Source organism: Myotis myotis, unplaced genomic scaffold (genome assembly GCF_014108235.1).
Source record: "Myotis myotis isolate mMyoMyo1 unplaced genomic scaffold, mMyoMyo1.p scaffold_m19_p_1, whole genome shotgun sequence".
Lineage (NCBI taxonomy): Eukaryota > Metazoa > Chordata > Mammalia > Chiroptera > Vespertilionidae > Myotis > Myotis myotis.
This window is the reverse complement of record NW_023416313.1, coordinates 33,828,364-33,847,190: the sequence shown is the minus strand read 5'-3', so window position 1 is coordinate 33,847,190 and position 18,827 is coordinate 33,828,364. Positions and strand designations below refer to the sequence as shown.

The window sequence follows — 18,827 nt, the reverse complement described above, 5'->3', positions numbered from 1 at the left end:
TCTGTAGGAGGAAATTAAAACCTGATCAGGCCGTGTCCTGAAAGAGGCTGGGTCTGGACAGTTCCCCATAGAAAGTAAAGCACCCACAGTGACCGCAGAAGTCCGGTCACTGGAAATCAGAATGCAACCGCTGGGTTTGAGAGCCGCTGAGGCGCATAGGAAACCGGGTGGCCTCAGGCTTGGAAATCCACCCACAAGACAACCCGAGACTTTCTAGACTTGTGAGAAATGTATGCGTGGTCACGCCCCTTCGAGGTCCTTTCTTCTTTTTAAAAAATATGTTTCATTGATTTTTTACAGAGAGGAAGGGAGAGGAATAGAGAGTCAGAAACATCGATGAGAGAGAAACATCGATCAGCTGCCTCCTGCACACCCCCCACTGGGGATGTGCCCCCAACCAAGGTACATGCCCTTGACGGGAATCGAACCTGGGACCCTTCAGTCCGCAGGCCGACGCTCTATCCACTGAGCCAAACCGCTTAGGGCGAGGTCCTTTCTTCTTGACCTTTATTAACAGACGACTGCATTTCCCCAAATGGCCTCAGACCTTGCAGGGATTTGGGGACATCAGCATCACGGTGGACCCAGCGTTGTTTTCACACGCGCCAGGCATCGCGCTAGGGGCTGGGAATGCGTGAGGTAACGAGGTGCTGTGGCGCCAGAAGAGGAGGCACCACGCAGGAGGGTGGGCAGGGCAGGGTTCCCCTGAGGGCGAGGAAGCGGGGGCGCCCAGATCCGCTCAAGAACCCAGAGAGGGTAGCCGCGTTCAAGCGAAAAGTCCCGGCCTCTTGGGACCCCCTGGTTTGCCATCTGCCATCGGAGGCCACTCTAATCCTTCCAAAGAAGGGAACGGGGGTCGTTGTTTTAATTCCCTTCTCCGCGTTCCCCAAGCCCCGAGGGCGGCGACGATGAAAGCCAGGGTAGCCTGAGTCAGAGCCGGGGCGAGGGGGCGCGGGTCCCGAAGAGGGTGCAGCGGGGGCGGGCAGGGGGCGGGAGTGACGCCGGAGAGGCCGGGCGGCGGGCTGCGGGGTGGCGCGCCCGGGGACCGCGCGCATCAGCCCACGTGTCCACGAGGTTTAAAAGTTGGCGGCGAGCGGGGCGGTCAGTTCAGCGGCCGAGCCCCCGCGAGCGGCGCTGCAGGGACGCAGAGGCGAGGCCAGGACACCGACCCCGCGTGGGGCAGCGCACGTCGCGATCCCCGAGCCGTCCGTCCGCGGGCGCCGAGATGCCGCCGGCAGCGAAGCGCCTTCCCGGGACGCCCCCCGGACCAGGGGCCACGGCGCCCCCGCTCCTGGCGCTGCTGCTGCTGCTGCTGGCCTGCTGGGCGGGCGCCTGCCGAGGTGAGCCGCCCGCGCCTCTCCCGCCCCCGCCGCCCGCCCGGCCACGCGCCCCGCTTCCTTTCTAGCCGCGACTCGCTTTCGCCCCGGCCCCGAGCGCTGCAGCCCGGGCGCAGGTGCCTCCGGCCGCCGGGCGCGTGTTCTCCGCGCCTTGAAGCCGAGCAGGCAGGGGAGAGCCTGCGGCGAGGGAATCTCGCAGGGCTCCCTCGTGGCCCACGGGTGGCGGGAGTTAACAGAGTGGGAGTGGAAACGCTTTCCCTTTGATCTTAGTGAGTGGAGGGGTGGGCGGTCGAAGCAAAACTAGAGCGAGGGCGACTCCTCACCTGCCGATGCGAAGTCAACTTGGAGAGCGCCCCACTGGCGGTCAGATAACCCTGAGCAGAGAAACCGGCCTGGTCTAGGTAGAGGGTTAGAGGGATGGGAGGGAGGGCTCTGCGCCTTGTAGGTTTCAGGCACCAGATCCGGAAAAGGGATAGATACTTTTTGGGGGTTTTATTTTTTGTGATACAGAGTTGGAGAGGCACATGTGCAAGCAGGCATTCAGCCTGTGCTCCAGCTCAGGTCGGAAGGTGATGTGATTTGATCATAGTAGGGGCGTCCTGAGCTTGGGTTAGAGGACAGAAGTGGGAAAAGCAAAGACACGGTCAGGGAGGGAGGCTGAAGCTTGGGAGGCAAGGCAGAGCGGAGCGCTCCTCATAGTGGGGAGACACTTACCGGGTCCCTCAAGGGTCCCTTTCCAGGGACCGCCCTTCCGGGCAGCCACTGCCCTAAGACCATGAATTTCCCACCTTCCCAGCTTCCCTCTCCTCCCCCGTCAGAAACAGCAGACCCTTTCATCACTGTTCAGAATATCGGGAACAGAAACCACACCTGCAGGGACCTTTCAGAACTCGGCTCAGCTCTCAGGTAGAGGTGGGGACACTGACGCTATGTTTCCTTTTCCTAATTTACTTCTTTTTATTGTTGTCCTTTAATTGTTCTGATTTTCTCCTTTCCTGGGTGGTGGTGGTGGGAGGGGAGGCGACGAGGAGTCCTCTGCTTGAAAAACAAGGTAATTTGACTTTGAGAGCTAAGCCATCAGAAGCCAGGAGACCAGAACCTTCTCCATCACATAGCCAGCAGTGACACAGTGACGTATGCAAAGTAATGGTGATATTTCTCAATTTGTTGTAGGTAAAATTAGGAAGGTAATCTTTATCTAGCTTATTAAGGAAGCAGATAATCATAGTTTTAAAAGTGTGTGTGTGTGTGTGTGTGTGTGTGTGTGTGTGTGTGTGTTTTGTTTCCTTTGTAAAGCAAGTGTACTTTCCATGCAGGTTACCTGCTCTATGTTTGCAGTGGTTTGGGCCTTAGTGAGAGGTAACTGCTTTTGGGGGAGGTGGCACTTCCAGTGCTGCTGATTGAACAGAAACTATGGAAGTCAGCAGCTGCTTTCTAAAAAAGATACCTCTTGGGCTTCATTTCCCAAATAGCGTATCTGCTGTCTGACAGATTGACTCATAAATATTCCCTAACATTTCTCAAGCAAAGGGATGAAACACATCTGTCACTGCACAGAGAGCTCCCAAATGACCCTTCTGTGTCTTCTTTCCCCTTCAGACTGCTCTTGATGCTAAAAGCTAATTTTATGTCTCTGCCATGGTGAAGGGATGGGGAGAGGGTGAATATACAGTGTGAGATGCCCTAGTCCTGAATCTCTAAAGATGACACTGACGGGGAAGCTTGACTTACAGAAGCACGCCTGGGAGATAATCTACCAGGATTAATCCTTACAGGAGATGCAACTGATGTGTCTAAAAACAACAAAATGCAGGTCATGAAGCCAGAAGAAAACACAATAGTGTCAATAAATGAGTTAGCAGAGCATGCAATAGCAACGAGAAGATAAAGGGCCAGTCGGATTCTGTGGATGGAAACTGTTTACTATTCAGAGAACAATATTAAAATAAAGAAGGAAATTTCCTATAACTGGGGAACATTTGGGATATCTGCAACAAGCTATCACTTGATTTGATCTGTGTCAGTAAGTGATAAGGCGCCCAGGACTAAATTAAGAAGTGTCCTTTTCTAGTCAGGCCCCTACTGACTGAAGAATTCTTAAAATTCATTCCTAATCCCAGCTCCAGGCAACCACTAATTTTTCTATCACTATAGGTTTGCCTTTTCTAGAAATTCCATATAAGTGAAATCATACAATGTTTGGTCTTATTTGACTTAGTCTCATATGTCTGATGTTCAGCTATGTTGTAATATACACTGAGTGGCCAGGTTATTATGACCACCCCATCAGTACCTCATTGACACTTCCAAAAATACTGAATATTGAAAACTTCCTAAGCAAATACTCTCAAGGTTTTATTATTATTATTATTTGCATAACTAATTTACTTCATTGTACTGATGGGGTGGTCATAATAATCTGGCCGGTCATAATAATCTGGCCACTCAGTGTATATCAGTACAGATAGTCCCTGACTAATGGTGGCTTGACTTACTATTTTTTGACTTTGTGATGGCACAAAGCCAATATACATCCAGTGGATGCTATACTTTGAATTTTGATCCTTTCTCAGGCTAGCAATTCAGGATAGGGCAAAAGTAGGTTTACAGTTGTGAGTATGTGAAACAGAGTTTATTCTTGTATTATTATTTATTTATTAATTACTGTATTATTTTTCCATACGAACAACTGTACCTACTTTTGCTTCACCCTGTATGTGGTATGACAGTCTCTTGTGCTGCTAGGCAGCAAGTCACAGCTCCCAGTCGGCTACGTGATCATGCAGGTAAACAACTGACACTCTACAGTGTACTGTGTTGTCACCATTTTGGGGATACTGTGTTTTGTATCCCATCATGGCTACAAAATGCCCATTTGTATCTCCTGCTTATGGTGAAAAAAAGAGGAAGGCAATTACTGTCGAGATGAAACTCAAAATAATTGCCCAACTGTAGGCTAATGTAAGTGTTCTTAGCACATTTGATATACCAGTAGGCTAGGCTAAGCTGTGATGTTTGGGATGTAACCCCATCATACATTGAGGAGCAACTGTAGTTCTTTTTTTAAAAATTATTATTTATCTTTATTGTTGAAAGTATTACAGATATACCCCCTTCGTTTTGCCCCCATCAACCCCCTCCAGGCCTTTACCACACTATTGTCTATGTCCATAGGTTATGCCTATCCTCTATAATAAAAGCCTAATATGCAAATCAACTGTATGGTGGAATGACCGGTGGAACGACCAGTCACTATGACACACACTGACCACCAGGGGGTAGCTGCTCAATGCAGGAGCTTCCTCCAACCCATAGGCCCCAGGCCAGCCAAGGCAGGTACCAGGGGGGGCCCCCCGATCGCCCTGCAGGTCACCCGCAGAGGGAGGTGACCAGTGGTGGGGGCAGGGAGTGGGGCTGGTGAGTGGGTGGCACCAGGCCAACCAAGGCGGGTGCCAGTGGGGCCTCTCTGATTGCCCTGCCAGTCACCCCACAGATCTGCCTTGATCGTCCACCAGGCTTAGGGACTCTACCCGTGCATGAATTTCGTACATTGGGCCTCTAGTATACACATAAATTCTTTAGTTAATCTCTTCCCTCCTCCCTTCTTTCTGAGATTTGTCATTCCTTTTAATGGCTAATAGTATTTCTATTGTTTGGATGTACCATATTTTTTTACCTATTCACCAGACGGTAGATATTTGGATTTTTTTGTACTTTTGGCTATTATGAATAATGCTGCTATGCACATTCATGCACAACTTTTTGTGTTGACATATAAGTAATTCTTTCCTAAGAGTAATGCCTTTGTAATGTTATAAAGGTTTATTTCATAATTATGTCTTCTTATATTAAGTCAAATGCTGAAATATCTAGTTGCAATAGAAGGTAGTGATGTACAGTAAAAAATGAGAAATATTGTCCCTAAGTGAACTACAATCATGTGCTTCATAATGACCTTTCAGTCAATAATGGAGGTCCTATCCTATATAATAAAGAGGTAATATGCAAATTAACCCTCATGCCCTCACAAGGTGGCTGCCTATGACCAGGCTGGCAGGGGGGTTAGTGAGGGGCGACCAAATGACTGAACAGCAGGATGCATGGGGTTACTAGGCCAGTGAGGGGGCCATGAGGGGCAACCAGGCTGGCAGGGGAGGCAGTTGGGGGCAACCAGGCCAGCAGGGGAGGCAGGGGTGACCAGGCTGGCAGAAGGGACCAGTTGGGGGTGACCAGGTGGCAGAGGGGGCAGTGAAGGGCAACTAGGCTGGTGGGAGGGCAGTTGTGGGTGACCTGGCTGGCAGGGGGTGCAGTTAGGGGTGACCAGGCCGGCTGGGAGGGGGCAGTTGGGGGCAACCAGGCCAGCAGGGGGGGCATGGAGGGGCGATTAGGTCAGCGGGGGGGGGGGCAGTTAGGGGTGACCAGGCAGGCAGGCAGTTGAGCGATTAGGAGCTAGTGGTCCAGGATTGTGAGAGGGATGTCCAACTGCCAGTTAAACCTAAGCCAGCAGTCAGACATCCCCCAAGGGGTCCCAGATTGGAGAAGGTGCAGACTGGGCTGAGGGGACACGCCCCCCCCCCCCACACACACACGAATTTTGTGCACCAGGCCTCTAGTGAGATCATAATAGAGCTGAAAAATTCCTATTGCCTAGCGATGTCCTAGCCGTCTGATTGTCCTGCCGTAATGCATTGCTCGTGTGTTGGTGTAAACATACTTACTGCACTGACAGTTAGATAAAAGTATAGCACTTACAGTTATGTAAAATACATGATACTTGATAATGATAAAAAAATGACTATGTTACTGTTTTATGTATTTACTATACTATACTTTTAATCATTATTTTAGAGTGTACTCTTTATACTTATAAAAAAAATTTTGCTGTAAAACAGGATGTCACATTATGCCAGCAGCAGCCTCATGCATCTTGTATTTACTGTGTCTCTTAATTGTTCCTTTTCTCTTGTGCTTGATTTAATATCATGTTGTTGTTTTTCATCACGGCCCCTAAGCAAATAAAATCCACTGCTAATCTTGCCAATAAGAGGTGTTTAGTGATGGACCTGGAAACAAAATTAAAAGTGATTGACTACAAAGGTGGAAAATCAGTAATGGTTGTTGTTTGCCAGTCAGGCATATCCCACTTCACCACCACTGCACTCTTGAAGAACAAGAACAAAGTGACAGAAGCCTTTAAGATCTACTTCATTAAAGACAATGAGACTAACAAAATTTGAGAAGGGCCTAGGACAGACATGGCCTGGATTGAAGACCGGACACAGAAGTTATCCCTCTCAGCACCATGATGATCGTGGTCAAAGCAAAAAGTTTGTTTGCAGTGTTGCAAGAAAAGGCTGGACCCAACTGCAGTGTTGAGTTTACTGCTAGCTCTGGGTGGCTTCAACAAGTTACTTAAAAAGTTTAAAAACATGGACCAATACCAAAAGGTTTTCATTAATAGAAAAGAATAATTATGATGCACTATCTGCTTATAAGCAAAGCTATGATGGGAAGAAGAGACAAATCAAGCAAACCACCATGGACATATTTCTGAAAAGGTTGACACCTCCTCAGGAAGAGCCTCAGGCAGACGCTTCAGGAGGTGTCCCAGGCCCTTCAGGAGGTTTGCCATGATAGCTCCGTGTGCCTTACTGCCCCTGAACACCTTCCAGGGGGGCAAGGTGTGCAGGTGGAGGATAGTGATATTCCTGATACTGACCCTGTAGTAGGCCTAGGCCCGTGGTCGGCAAACCGCGGCTCACGAGCCACGTGCAGCTCTTTGGCCCATTGGCATGGGCCACGAAGTTTCAATCGCACTGTACATGCGCGCCCGCACGTGGTATTTTGTGGAAGAGCCACACTCAAGGGGCCAGCTTGCCAGCCACTGGCCTAGGCTAATGTGTGTGTTTGTGGTTTAGTTTTTAACAAAAAAGTTTGAAAAGTGAAAAACAAAATTTTAAAGTAGAAAAAAGCTATAGAACAAGGATAAAAGAAAGGAAATACTTTTGTACAGCTGTAAAATGTGTTCGTTTTAAGTATTATTACAATAGTCAAAAGCTAAAAATTTAAAAGTTTATAAATTAAAGAAGTTACAGTAAGCTAAGATTAATTTTTTATTGAACAAAGAATACATTTTTATATAAATTTAGTATAGCCTAAGTGTACAGTGTTTATAAAGTCTATAGCATGTACAATAATGCCCTAGGCTTTCACATTCACTCACCACTTACTCACTGACTCATCCAGAGCAACTTCCAGTCCTGCAAATTCCATTTACAGTAAGTGTCCTATACAGGTGTTCCATTTTAATCTTTTTTTTTTAATCCTCACCCAAGGATATTTTTTCCATTGGTTGTTTTTTTCTTTTAGAGAGAGTGGAGGGGAGGAAGAGTGAGGGGAGAGAAACATCTATGTGAGAGAGACACATTGATTGGTTGCCGATCCCCCCCTCTCCCCCCATACTCTGACCGGAGCTAGGATAGAACCTGCAACTGACCAGGAGTCAAACCCATGACTTTCCAGTCTAGAGGCCGACGCTCTAACCACTGAAAAAAACTGGCCAGAGCACATTTTAAATCTTTTATACTGTATTTTTATTGTACCTTTCCTATATTTATATATGTTTAATTATTTTGTGTTGATTTGAGCGAGAAATGTCAATTTGTTGACCCACTTATTTATGCATTCATTGATTGTTTCTTATATGCGCCCCGACCAGAGATTGAACCTATAACCTTAGCAAATCATGACAACACTCTAACCAACTTAGCTACCTGGCCAGGGCTTTTCAGATACACAAATAGCATTGAGTTACAAACTGCCTATAGGATTCAGTACGGTCACATGCTGTATAAGTTTGTGGCTTAGAAGCAGTAATTGGTTATACTATGTACCCTAGGTATATATTAAGCTATACCATCTAAGTTTCCGTGTACTCTATGATGTTCACATAATGACAAAATCACCTAACAATGGATTTCTCAGAACATATCCCCGCTGTTAAGCAACTAATAAATATATATATAAATATTTAATTTTTGAAGGACTATAAAATTAACATGTGAGTATAACTTTTTTTTTTTTAGGTGCTCCAATTTTACTTCAAGAATTACAGCCTGAAGAAGAGTTACAATTGTGGAATGAGGTAAAGAATTACCCTCATATAAACTAGTGGAAATTATACCCTTCTTTGAACTTATAGTAAAATGAAATAATATAATTGAGATTTGGGACAGCTATAATTTTACTAACATTCTGATATTATAACATTTACAATTATAATTTTTATTAAATAAAAGAAGGCAAAGTGAAAAGAAACAAAGTAAGGTGGCAGAAATAAGTCCTCATAAGAGTAATTTATTTTTTTTTCATAAGAGTAATTTAAAAAAAAAGTGGGCTAAAATACACTCTTAAAAGAGCTTATCAGATTGTATTTTTTTTTAAAAAAAAGAGTTAGCATATGTTATCTATAAAAGGTACATTTAAAACAGAAAACAAAATTAAAAAAGGCTAAGTATAAAAGGGTGGAAAATGATGTGCCAAGCAAATATGAATGGCAAGAAAATTGGAGTAGCAATCTTATATCTGATAACATCAAAGTAAATGAACAAACTGTTATAACAAAGAAGAATGTTATATGCTAATAAAAGAACAAACATAAAGATACATTCATCATTAACATATATTAACAAAACAACCTCAAAATTTATTTAACAATTGATAGAACTTCAGGGAATAATAGGTAAATGAACAGTTGTAGTTAGAGACTTTAATATACCTTTCTCAAAACAGATAGTTAAAACAGATAACACATAAGTAGATATATCAAAGACCTAATCATAAAATTAATAAATTTGAGCTATTTTATTTTTAAAATCCTGCACTAAATAGTATACACATTCTTTTCTAATATAATTGGACATTAACAAAAAATAGACCGGGTGTTAACACCCAAGGAAAGTTTCCATAAATTAGAAAGGATCCATTTTGAATGTATTCCAATCATAATTCAATAAGATTTGAAATGAAAACAAAAGTATAACTTAAATATTCCATCTACTTAGAAAACAAATATCATTTTGGTAAATAACCCCAGGGCTATAAAGGAAATTACAAAATATTTGAACTAAATGACATAAAAATATTATAAGTCAAAATTTGTAGGCAACAACTTAATAGCTAGAGAAATGTTAATTTCATATATATTTGTCAGAAAGGAAGAAAATTTAAAAACAAGCTAAGCAGTCAACTAAAAAAATGTGAGAAAAAAGAAACAACAGGGAAAATTCAAAGAAACAGGAATGAAGTAGATAATAAAAATAAGGGCAGAATAAATTTTTAAAAGAGAAAAAGGGAGAACATATTAACAAAACCAGATGTTTGTTCTTTCAAAATGTTATTAAGCACAGGCAATACTGATTTTAAAGGTCAGAGGGAAGATAAAGATAAATAAGGTATAGACTGAAAAAGGTTAGACCATCAAAAACAAGAGATTTACAAAGTGTTGTTTTTTTTTAATTATTATGGATAAAACTGATGAACAAAAATAAATCCAGAGACAAATGGCAGGGGGCCAGGGGTAGAGATCAACCAAAGGACTTGTATGCATGCATATTAGCATAACCAATGGACACAGACACTGGGGCTGTGGGGGCTTGCCCTTGGGGGTGGGAGGAGCAGGGGTGGGGTGAGGGGGGGCTCAATCAAGAAAAAAGGAGACATATGTAAAACTTTAGAAAATAAAAACAAAATAAAAAAGCCCTGACCTGTTTGGCTCAGTGGATAGAACGTCGGCTTGCAGACTGAAGGGTCCCAGGTTCGATTCCAGTCAAGGGCATGTACCTTGGTTTCAGCTGATGCTTCTTAGATTATGCTAGAAATTAATAGATTTAATGCTTCTCTCTCATTGATGTTTCTAACTCTCTATCACTCTCCCTTCCTCTCTATAAAAAATCAATAAATTATATTTTTTAAAAAAATAAAAATAAAACAAAAAATAAAGGTTAGTTACAATATAAATTCTGAAACCACATTAATAAACTTTTCCTTCTTAGTTACAAAAAAATTATTATGGATAATTGACTGCCAATGGTTGCACAACTCTGAAAATAGCACACAAAAAAACCCCCACGGAATTGTATACTTTAAATGGATGAATTGTATGGTATGTGAATTGTATCTCAATAAAACTGTCACCACAAAGAGCATATGGACAGCTATATGGTAATAATTTTGAAAAGTTAGATGCAATGGATAAATTCATAGAAAACTGACGCCAAAAAGGTGCATTAGTAACACAATGAGCACTGAAGAAACAAGTTATTTTTTCCTTAGTTTTTTTTTAAAGCCACCAATACTATATTACATAGCAAATGTATATAAAGCTTCTCCATAATGTATATATATGCTTTATAATTTTGTTATGTAATTTATCAAGTTAAGGAAATTCTCTTTTTTAAAAAAATATATTTTATTGATTTTTTTACAGAGAGGAAGGGAGAGGGATAGAGAGTTAGAAACATCAATGAAAGAGAAACATCGATCAGCTGCCTCCTGCACACCCCCTACTGGGGATGTGCCCACAACCCAGGTACATGCCCTTGACCGGAATCGAACCTGGGACCTTTGAGTCTGCAGGCCGATGCTCTATCCACTGAGCCAAACCGGTTAGGGCAGGAAATTCTTTTTTTTTTTTTTTTTTTTTTAAAAAAAAATGTTTTTATTGATTTTAGAGAGAGAGAGAGGGAGAGGGATAGACAGATGAAAACATTGATGAGAGGTGTTTCTTCTGCACGCCCCCTACTGGGGATCGAGCCCACAACCTGGGCATGTGCCCTGACCTGGAATCGAACTGGTGACCTCTTAGTTCATGGGTCCATGCTTGACCACTGAGCCGCACTGGCTAGGCATGGAAATTATCTTTTAAAAAAATCTTTATTGTTGAAAATATTACATATGTCCCTCTTTTTCCCCTTCTAGCCCATCCCTGCCCTAGGCCTTCACCGCACTATTGTCTGTGTCCATGGGTTATGCATATATGCATACAAGTTCTTTGGTTGATCTCTTCCTACCCACACACCTACCCCCACCTTCCCTCTGAGATTTTACAGTCTGTTCCATGCTTCTATGTCTCTGGATCTATTTTGTTCATCAGTTTATTTTGTTCATCAGATTCCACATATGAGTGAGATCATGTGATACTTGTCTTTCCCTGACTGGCTTATTTTGCTTAGCATAATAATCTTACTAAGAGTTTTGTTAATCTTAAATCAAATTTGAACTTAATCAAATACTTTATCTGCATCTTTCGAAATAAGCATTATGCCTTTTCTCCTTTATAATCATGATGAATTACATTAAGAAAATTCATTTAGTTTTTTTCAGAAACTTCATAAATATAACCTAAAATCGATATGGAAAAGTGTAGGTCTAAAAATAGCTAAGGAGATTTTAAATATAAAGAGCTAAGAATGAGAACTTGCCCTAGCAGATATCCAGAGGTACTACAAAACTGTAGTAATAGAAAAGGTAATGACACAAGAACAGACAGATGAACTAACGGAACAGGGACTAAAGCTTGGAGAGTTTAACAGACATTGTCAGTGCCCTGCCATGTCCCTTTGGCACTCACCATTCCAGGGCACTCCAAATTTGCTGATTCTAATCACATGCCCCTGTGAATCTGCCTGCTTGGCCTATGCTCAGGGCACACCAGAAATACCTTGGAAGTAAATGCCCCCACTGCGAGCAGCCCCCAATTGGTGACCCAAGGGAGCTGGTGGCTAAATACCTTAACTCTGAGTTCTATGTTGGCTCCCAAAGTTCCCCAGACATATTGACCCCAGTTACGAATAGTGATAACCCGCTTGATAACATTCCCTTAATTGGATTTCTTTTGTTTTATTTCTCTGGTCTTCTATTAGTGCTTCTTGGGTCATCTCCCCCAAATCTACATATATCAACATCCTTATCTCAAGGCCTGTTTCTGGAGGACCCCAACTTAAGACAGAAATTCAGATACACACAAACTTAACTTACAATAAAAGTAATGCTAAAATTCAGTGGGGAAAGGACAGAGTGTTTGTCCAGTGAGGGTTGAGAAACTGTCTTGCTATATGGAGAAAAGTAAAACTTAACACCCTATGCAAAGGGGGGCTCCCCGTGGATTAAAGATCTAAATATAAAGGGTAAAATTATGGAATTAATAGAAAATATTTTCTATTAGGAAAATACCTTTGTGAGCTAGTAGCAGGAAAAGACTTCCTAAATAAAACTTCAAATATAAATCGTAGGGTCAAAAAATGAAGTGAATTACATTAAAAGTAAAGATTTTTTTCAACAAAAGATGCCATGGAAAAAGGCAAGAACCTTTGAAATGAGATATTAACAATGTCTAAATTGATAAGGGATTAATTTCTAAAATAACCTAAGAAATATTATCAAATCAATTAAATAAAGATGGGAATCCAGGTAAAATTAGTTAAAGGATAGAACAATTTAAGACGTACCAGTTAATAACTAGTAAAAGGCCAACAAATCTGTCTAAAGCGATGCTTAAATTCATTAGTAAAAATGAAATGAAAATTAAGAAAACAGAGTGTCATAATGGCAAATGTTAGCAAGGATGTGGGGGGTACAAACCCTCACACATTGCTGGTGAGAGTGTCAACTCAGGAGCCAGCTTTAAAACCACCTAGATTTCCTCATTACCTCTCCTGGGTATATAGCCTAGATATTCTCCTACAGATCCATGAGTGGAGGGCTGATACAAGGAGGTAAAGGAGGGATTCGAGGGAACCCAGCTGTCTGTCATCAGGGAATGTGTAGGCAACATGTGGGTACACATTGTAGGTATTCTCCAACAGTTGGGAGCAGCATGCTAAAGTACCCAGTAACATGGATAGGTCTCAAAGTATAGTGCTAATTGAAAAAAAAATAAGAAAATAACATATGTGCACACCAAACAACAGTAACATTTTATAAGATCCTAAGCAAATGAAGGATCCACATCAGTGGTTCTCAACCTTGGCTGCACATTAGAATCACCTGGGAATCTTTTTAAAAATCCTGATTTCTGGGCCTCGTCCTCGGAAATTCTGTTTCTTTGTTATGGGGTGGGGCCACAACATTAGTAACAAAGAAACAGAATTTCTGGAGGATGAGGCCCAGAAATCAGGATTTTAAAAAGATTCCCAGGTGATTCTAATGTGCAGCCAAGATTGAGAACCACTGATCCACATAAATGACACAGAGTTGCCTATGGGAGGATGGAATAGGAGTAGGAAATGGAAATGTAAAAATAATAAATAGAGTCCAATGATGATAGTGAGCTATGAACTGAGAAGTATACCCTTTGTACCTAGCCACCCCCAATAATATATATAAGGGAAAAGATAAGATAGATGGTGAGTGCCAAGTACTAAACAGTCTTTAATTGCATAGCACTCATAAAGTTTATTATAAGGATCTTTGCTTTGGTATATCAAAACACACACCAGAAAAATATAAACAAGAAGATAATTTAAACAACAGGTAATGTATTAAAAAAAACACACATTTATTTTAGCTTGAAACCATCTGTATTCTGCGGGAAATTTTTGAAAAAAATAATTTAGATGAGAATGCTGGGTAAAACTCCGAGATGTAAAAGCCCTATCATTTAAGTAAGTTAAGATGTTAAGAATACTAGAAACATATTTTCAACCCATACACAGAGAATTAATGGACAGGAAAGATGAACAAGCAGCATCTATCTGTAAAAAACTAAATGCCAGTTATATCGTAATACATTTTCAACCAAATTCATCAATGGATTCTGCAGAGTTCTCAAAAGCCATTAGTGGCACTTAAAACTATTAGGGCCAGAATCTGAGTACAGTGAACAAATGGGTGAGCAATGTTGCTGTGCCCTCTAAAAGAAAGGAGAACAAAGACTGAAAAGCTTTGCAATTATCTCTTAATTTAATTAATTGGTGTTTTTTCTTATTATGTTTTTATTCAAACGATGTGGATGCACTCATTACTTATCTTGTGGCTCAAGAGTTCTGTATTCTTAGACACTGTGGCCACCTCACACAGATGGGCAGCCTGGTCTGTGGGTGAACAGCCTTCCCCCTGAGTTTTTCTGTCTTCAGATACCTAAGCAACACAAAAATTTTAGGAGGAATCACTTTCTCCAACCTGTTAAATCACAATAAATGTCATTGGGAGGTGATATATTACACATGGGTCATAATTCAGAGCTTAAAAGGGTATCTTTTTTGGCTTTCCTCTCTCAATTGACTTGTCTTATATTTTTTCCATAAGTTCAATTACATTTAGTTAAACAATATTTATTGAAAACTTATTCTAGGCAAGTTAGATATGGCATAGGCCCTGCCCTCAAGAAGTTTATCACTACGTGTGTATATGTGTATGTGTCTTTATATTCATGATTCTGGGTTTATATGGCATGGAAGAGGGAGCGAGGGACAAGTGGAATAAAACAATTCCCCCAAATCTGCGATATATATAGAAGATGACAAGTTCTGTGAGGATAATATTATTGCTTTTTTTTTTAAATATATATTTTATTGATTTTTTACAGAGAGGAAGGGAGAGAGATAGAGAGTTAGAAACATCGAGGAGAGAGAAACATCGATCAGCTGCCTCCTGCACATCTCCTACTGGGGATGTGCCCGCAACCCAGGTACATGCCCCTGGCCGGAATCGAACCTGGGACCCTTCAGTCCGCAGGCCGACGCTCTATCCACTGAGCCAAACCGGTTTCGGCAATTGCTTTTTTATAATATTGGACACCTTCGTTATTCTCTAATTAGAGAATCATATATTTTAGGATATGTTCAACTTGAAAGCAACAAGGAACTTGAGAAATTTTGACTGAAGAGTATGATAATCTCCTCTTCAGTTTGGCGGAGAATGGAAACTAAATTAAGCTGTTCAAAAAAGAATTCTGAGACTAGAAAGGGGCCTCTGCGATATTATGCCATAAACAGGACTCAACCTGAATGATTCCAGACAGACAAGAATCAGTACCATTTTTTCCAGTTCCACTTAAAAAGGCCACCAAAATAAATAAATGCCACAAATAACTTCAGGCATCTAGCTTAGTGCTTAACTTCTCAACACTGTTTTTTAAATGATTAATATAAGTCTTTTATATTACAGTTTAAAATCTTTCAAGTCTTCTCTTTGGAGAACAGCTAGTTGCCAACTGTAATTCCATAAACTCTTGTACAATAGAACCCTTTCTAATGCTGGCTCCTTGATAGCAAACTAGTAGGCTGCCCTTGTTGTGTAAGAGTTTTTACTGTATGCTACTTATCATGCTATTTATAATTTAGCACTTATTCTATTGTCATTTAATTTAGATGGTGTGGTTAGGTTTATGTGTAATAAAGAACCACATAATAGCAGGGTGCTTCTTAATTCTGAGGCCATTTTTTTGGTCACCACTCACATTTCTCAGGCTGGAGAATACAGGAAGTTTATTCCCCCTCAGTGTAGCATCTTTGTACTCTCTAATGATCCCTATGAACATAGGACCCCTGTGACTGGGGGTGAATTTTTGGGAAATCCCAATTGCAGGACTTCCTTAGAAAGTTTAAGAGGCTCCTCTCCCCCAAATCCAAGAGTCCTAAAGCTGTCATGGAATTTCGATTACTATTGCATAGGTAACTTGACTTTGTAAAATCTGCTTTCCATTTTCTGCTATTTTCTGTCTATCTCCAAGATGTAACTGGCATTTTTGTTTTCCACAGATAGAGGCTGCTTGTTCATCTTTCCTGCCCAGTGGTTCTCAGCCTCAGGTAATTCCCGTGGGAGGTGTTTTGTAATGATGTAGGCCAGTGATGGCGAACCTTTTGAGCTCGGCGTGTCAGCATTTTGAAAAACCCTAACTTAACTCTGGTGCCGTGTCACATATAGAAATTTTTTGATATTTGCAACCATAGTAAAACAAAGATTTATATTTTTGATATTTATTTTATATATTTAAATGCCATTTAACAGAGAAAAATCAACCAAAAAAATGAATTCGCGTGGCACCTCTGACACGCATGTCATAGGTTCACCATCACTGATGTAGGCTTTTGTGTAGTGCTGAATGCTCCATTTTCCCCCTTTGGATCTGTCATGACTTTGTGGACTTATTAAAACATGTCGACATATTAGAAATTATTACATCATCTGCAGGTAGTACTGAGAGCTAAGAGCTTATGTTATAAAGTGCTAGGACTTTTATCTCTAAGAAAAATATATTTGCAGATAATATTCACATATTTTGGAAATTAAAATGCTAATTAAAATAATGTGCCTGTTGCTGTATTTGGGCGCTGATATTCTGTCCCTCAATTGCGTTTGAAACCCAGGGAGGGAGAAACTTATAGAATCAGACTTACGGAGATCAAAGTATTATTGTAACTGAAAAGTCAGTTTGTGAATGTGGCCTGAGAGCTGATACCAAGTGTGTTTGCTCAAACTACCCCCAGAATTAAACTGGGTTAGACAGGGACTCGGGCCTCCCGCCAGATTCAGATTTTCTGCCGTAGAACAGAGACCTGACAAGAACACCTGGCCGAGGAGCTGGCTCCCTAGGAGGAAAGGGCTGAATGAACATGCCCAATTTCCTCCCCTCAGTCACCTCTCAGATCACTCACTCCTCTCCCCATGGGAAAGAGTTAAGAGGGGGTGGGGAGAGAGGAGTGTTAGTCTAACTCCTGTACATGGAAACATGAGGAATGGGATGTAAGTGTGTCCTCCGTACACCATCTTTGGGCACTGCTGCTTCTGTCTGCAGCTCTGAGTTAAAGCACAGCAGAGGTAGCCTTAGTGTCTGACTTTTTAAATCAGTACCACTCATCTTCCGGATGGAGAAGAGGGCTCAGCAGAAGTCTGGTTTGACCCTTTCAGAATAATCAGCTTAGTGCTTAACTAAGGGCGTACCTTGGGCGTATCTTCAAATAGTCTGGCCAAGATTCTATGCCTATCACAGTCCTTCCAGAATGTCATCCTGGCCAGTGTGGAGACAGCAGCCCTATATACTAGTAATGCTATATTTCTTCTGCCTCAAGCCATTCCTTGGTCTGCAGAGGATCACCTGCAGAAACTTAGAGGCATTAGATGGTAAAGCAAGACCAGGATTGTAATAAGTGACCTGTTTATGAACAATAATTCAAATTACTTTAGGAGGGTTGATCCTATATAATAAAGAGGTAATATGCAAATTGACCATCATGCCCTCACACAAGATGGCCACCCCTATGTGGGCACAAGATGGCTGCCCAAGATGGTTGGCAGGGGAGGGCAGTTGGGGGCAATTGGCTGGCAGGGGAGTGGTTAGGGGGTGATCAGATTTGCAGGCAGAAGCAGTTAGGGGCAATCAGGCAGGCAGGCAGGTGAGCGGTTGGGAGCCAGCAGTCTGACATCCCCCAAGGGGTCCCAGATTGGACAGGGTGCAGGCTAGGCTGAGGGACAACCCCCCCCCCCACCCCCGCACGAATTTTGTGCACCGGGCCACTAGTAGATATATAACACATGATGGATATAGCATACAATTTAAAATTCAGGAATACCTTCAGAATCACTTTTATTTCTGCAGTAGTAAAAAGACAAATTTTAAAGCACTCATTTAAACACCATCAAGTTAAACTAGGCTTTTGTTGGATTTGGATAGCGAGTACATTTTGAGGAGAGGTTGGTTAATTTACTATGGAATCTTTTACATTATACAATTTTTTAAAATCATTAATTTTCACATTAGCTATTATTTTTTATGTGATTATCTGAATATTTTTTCAAAACATTTTTACCAAATAGGAAATAAAGGATCTTTAAGGCCCACACATAAAACAATAAAATATTAAAAATTTAGACTAAAATAGATCCTTAGAGAATATTGTAGCTCATTAAATAATAGCTTTGCATAAAGAGTTGCTGGAGAAAACGTAATTTGTTTTGAAACTTTTTCTGTCAAACCTCAATCTTGTTGCAAAGCCTAATCCAGCTTAGAATATGTTTCTAAGGAGACACTCATGTGTCAGAATTTATTCTTCTTTAAATTAAGAGATACATCTTTGACAAATGACATCACTGGACAGTTTTGTCATTGTTTTATATTTTGTAGCATTTCTAGATGGGCCATAAAAAGAACTTTTAGGGATTTATTTCCAGATTTTTATGGGGGGACCTGTGTCCCTATCCCTGAAGAGAAAAAATGAGAAAGGATGTCTCAGTGTTCACACTATTTTTCCTCTCAGCCAACTCCCAACCACAGGTGTAACAGTCAATACTAGTGCAACATGGGAATATCTGAAGGTCAGAAGACTTAGTCCCCAGGCCACACTCTATCAACTACTAGCCATGTGTGGCTTGGGGCACATGACCGTCTCTTAGAACCTTACTTCTACACGTGAGGCTAACACTTCCTGTCTTATATACCTCATAGCTGGATTATAAGGACAGAGTAAGAATTATATATGTGAGTGTTTTATA

At 41.5% G+C, this 18,827-nt stretch overlaps 1 protein-coding gene across 2 annotated transcripts in view; it reads left to right on the top strand.

Moving 5' to 3' along the window:
• The first annotated feature begins 1,054 nt into the window (after positions 1-1,054).
• NMU (neuromedin U) overlaps positions 1,055-18,827 on the top strand; it is a 31,335-nt gene continuing 13,562 nt past the window's right edge. For both annotated transcript variants that reach the window (XM_036334499.1, XM_036334490.1), the window contains exons 1-3: positions 1,055-1,340; positions 8,423-8,481; positions 16,097-16,144. In XM_036334499.1, the coding sequence (XP_036190392.1) occupies positions 1,226-1,340; positions 8,423-8,481; positions 16,097-16,144 (222 nt within the window). In that variant the 5' untranslated portion in view covers positions 1,055-1,225. The remainder of the gene's footprint in view (positions 1,341-8,422; positions 8,482-16,096; positions 16,145-18,827) is intronic.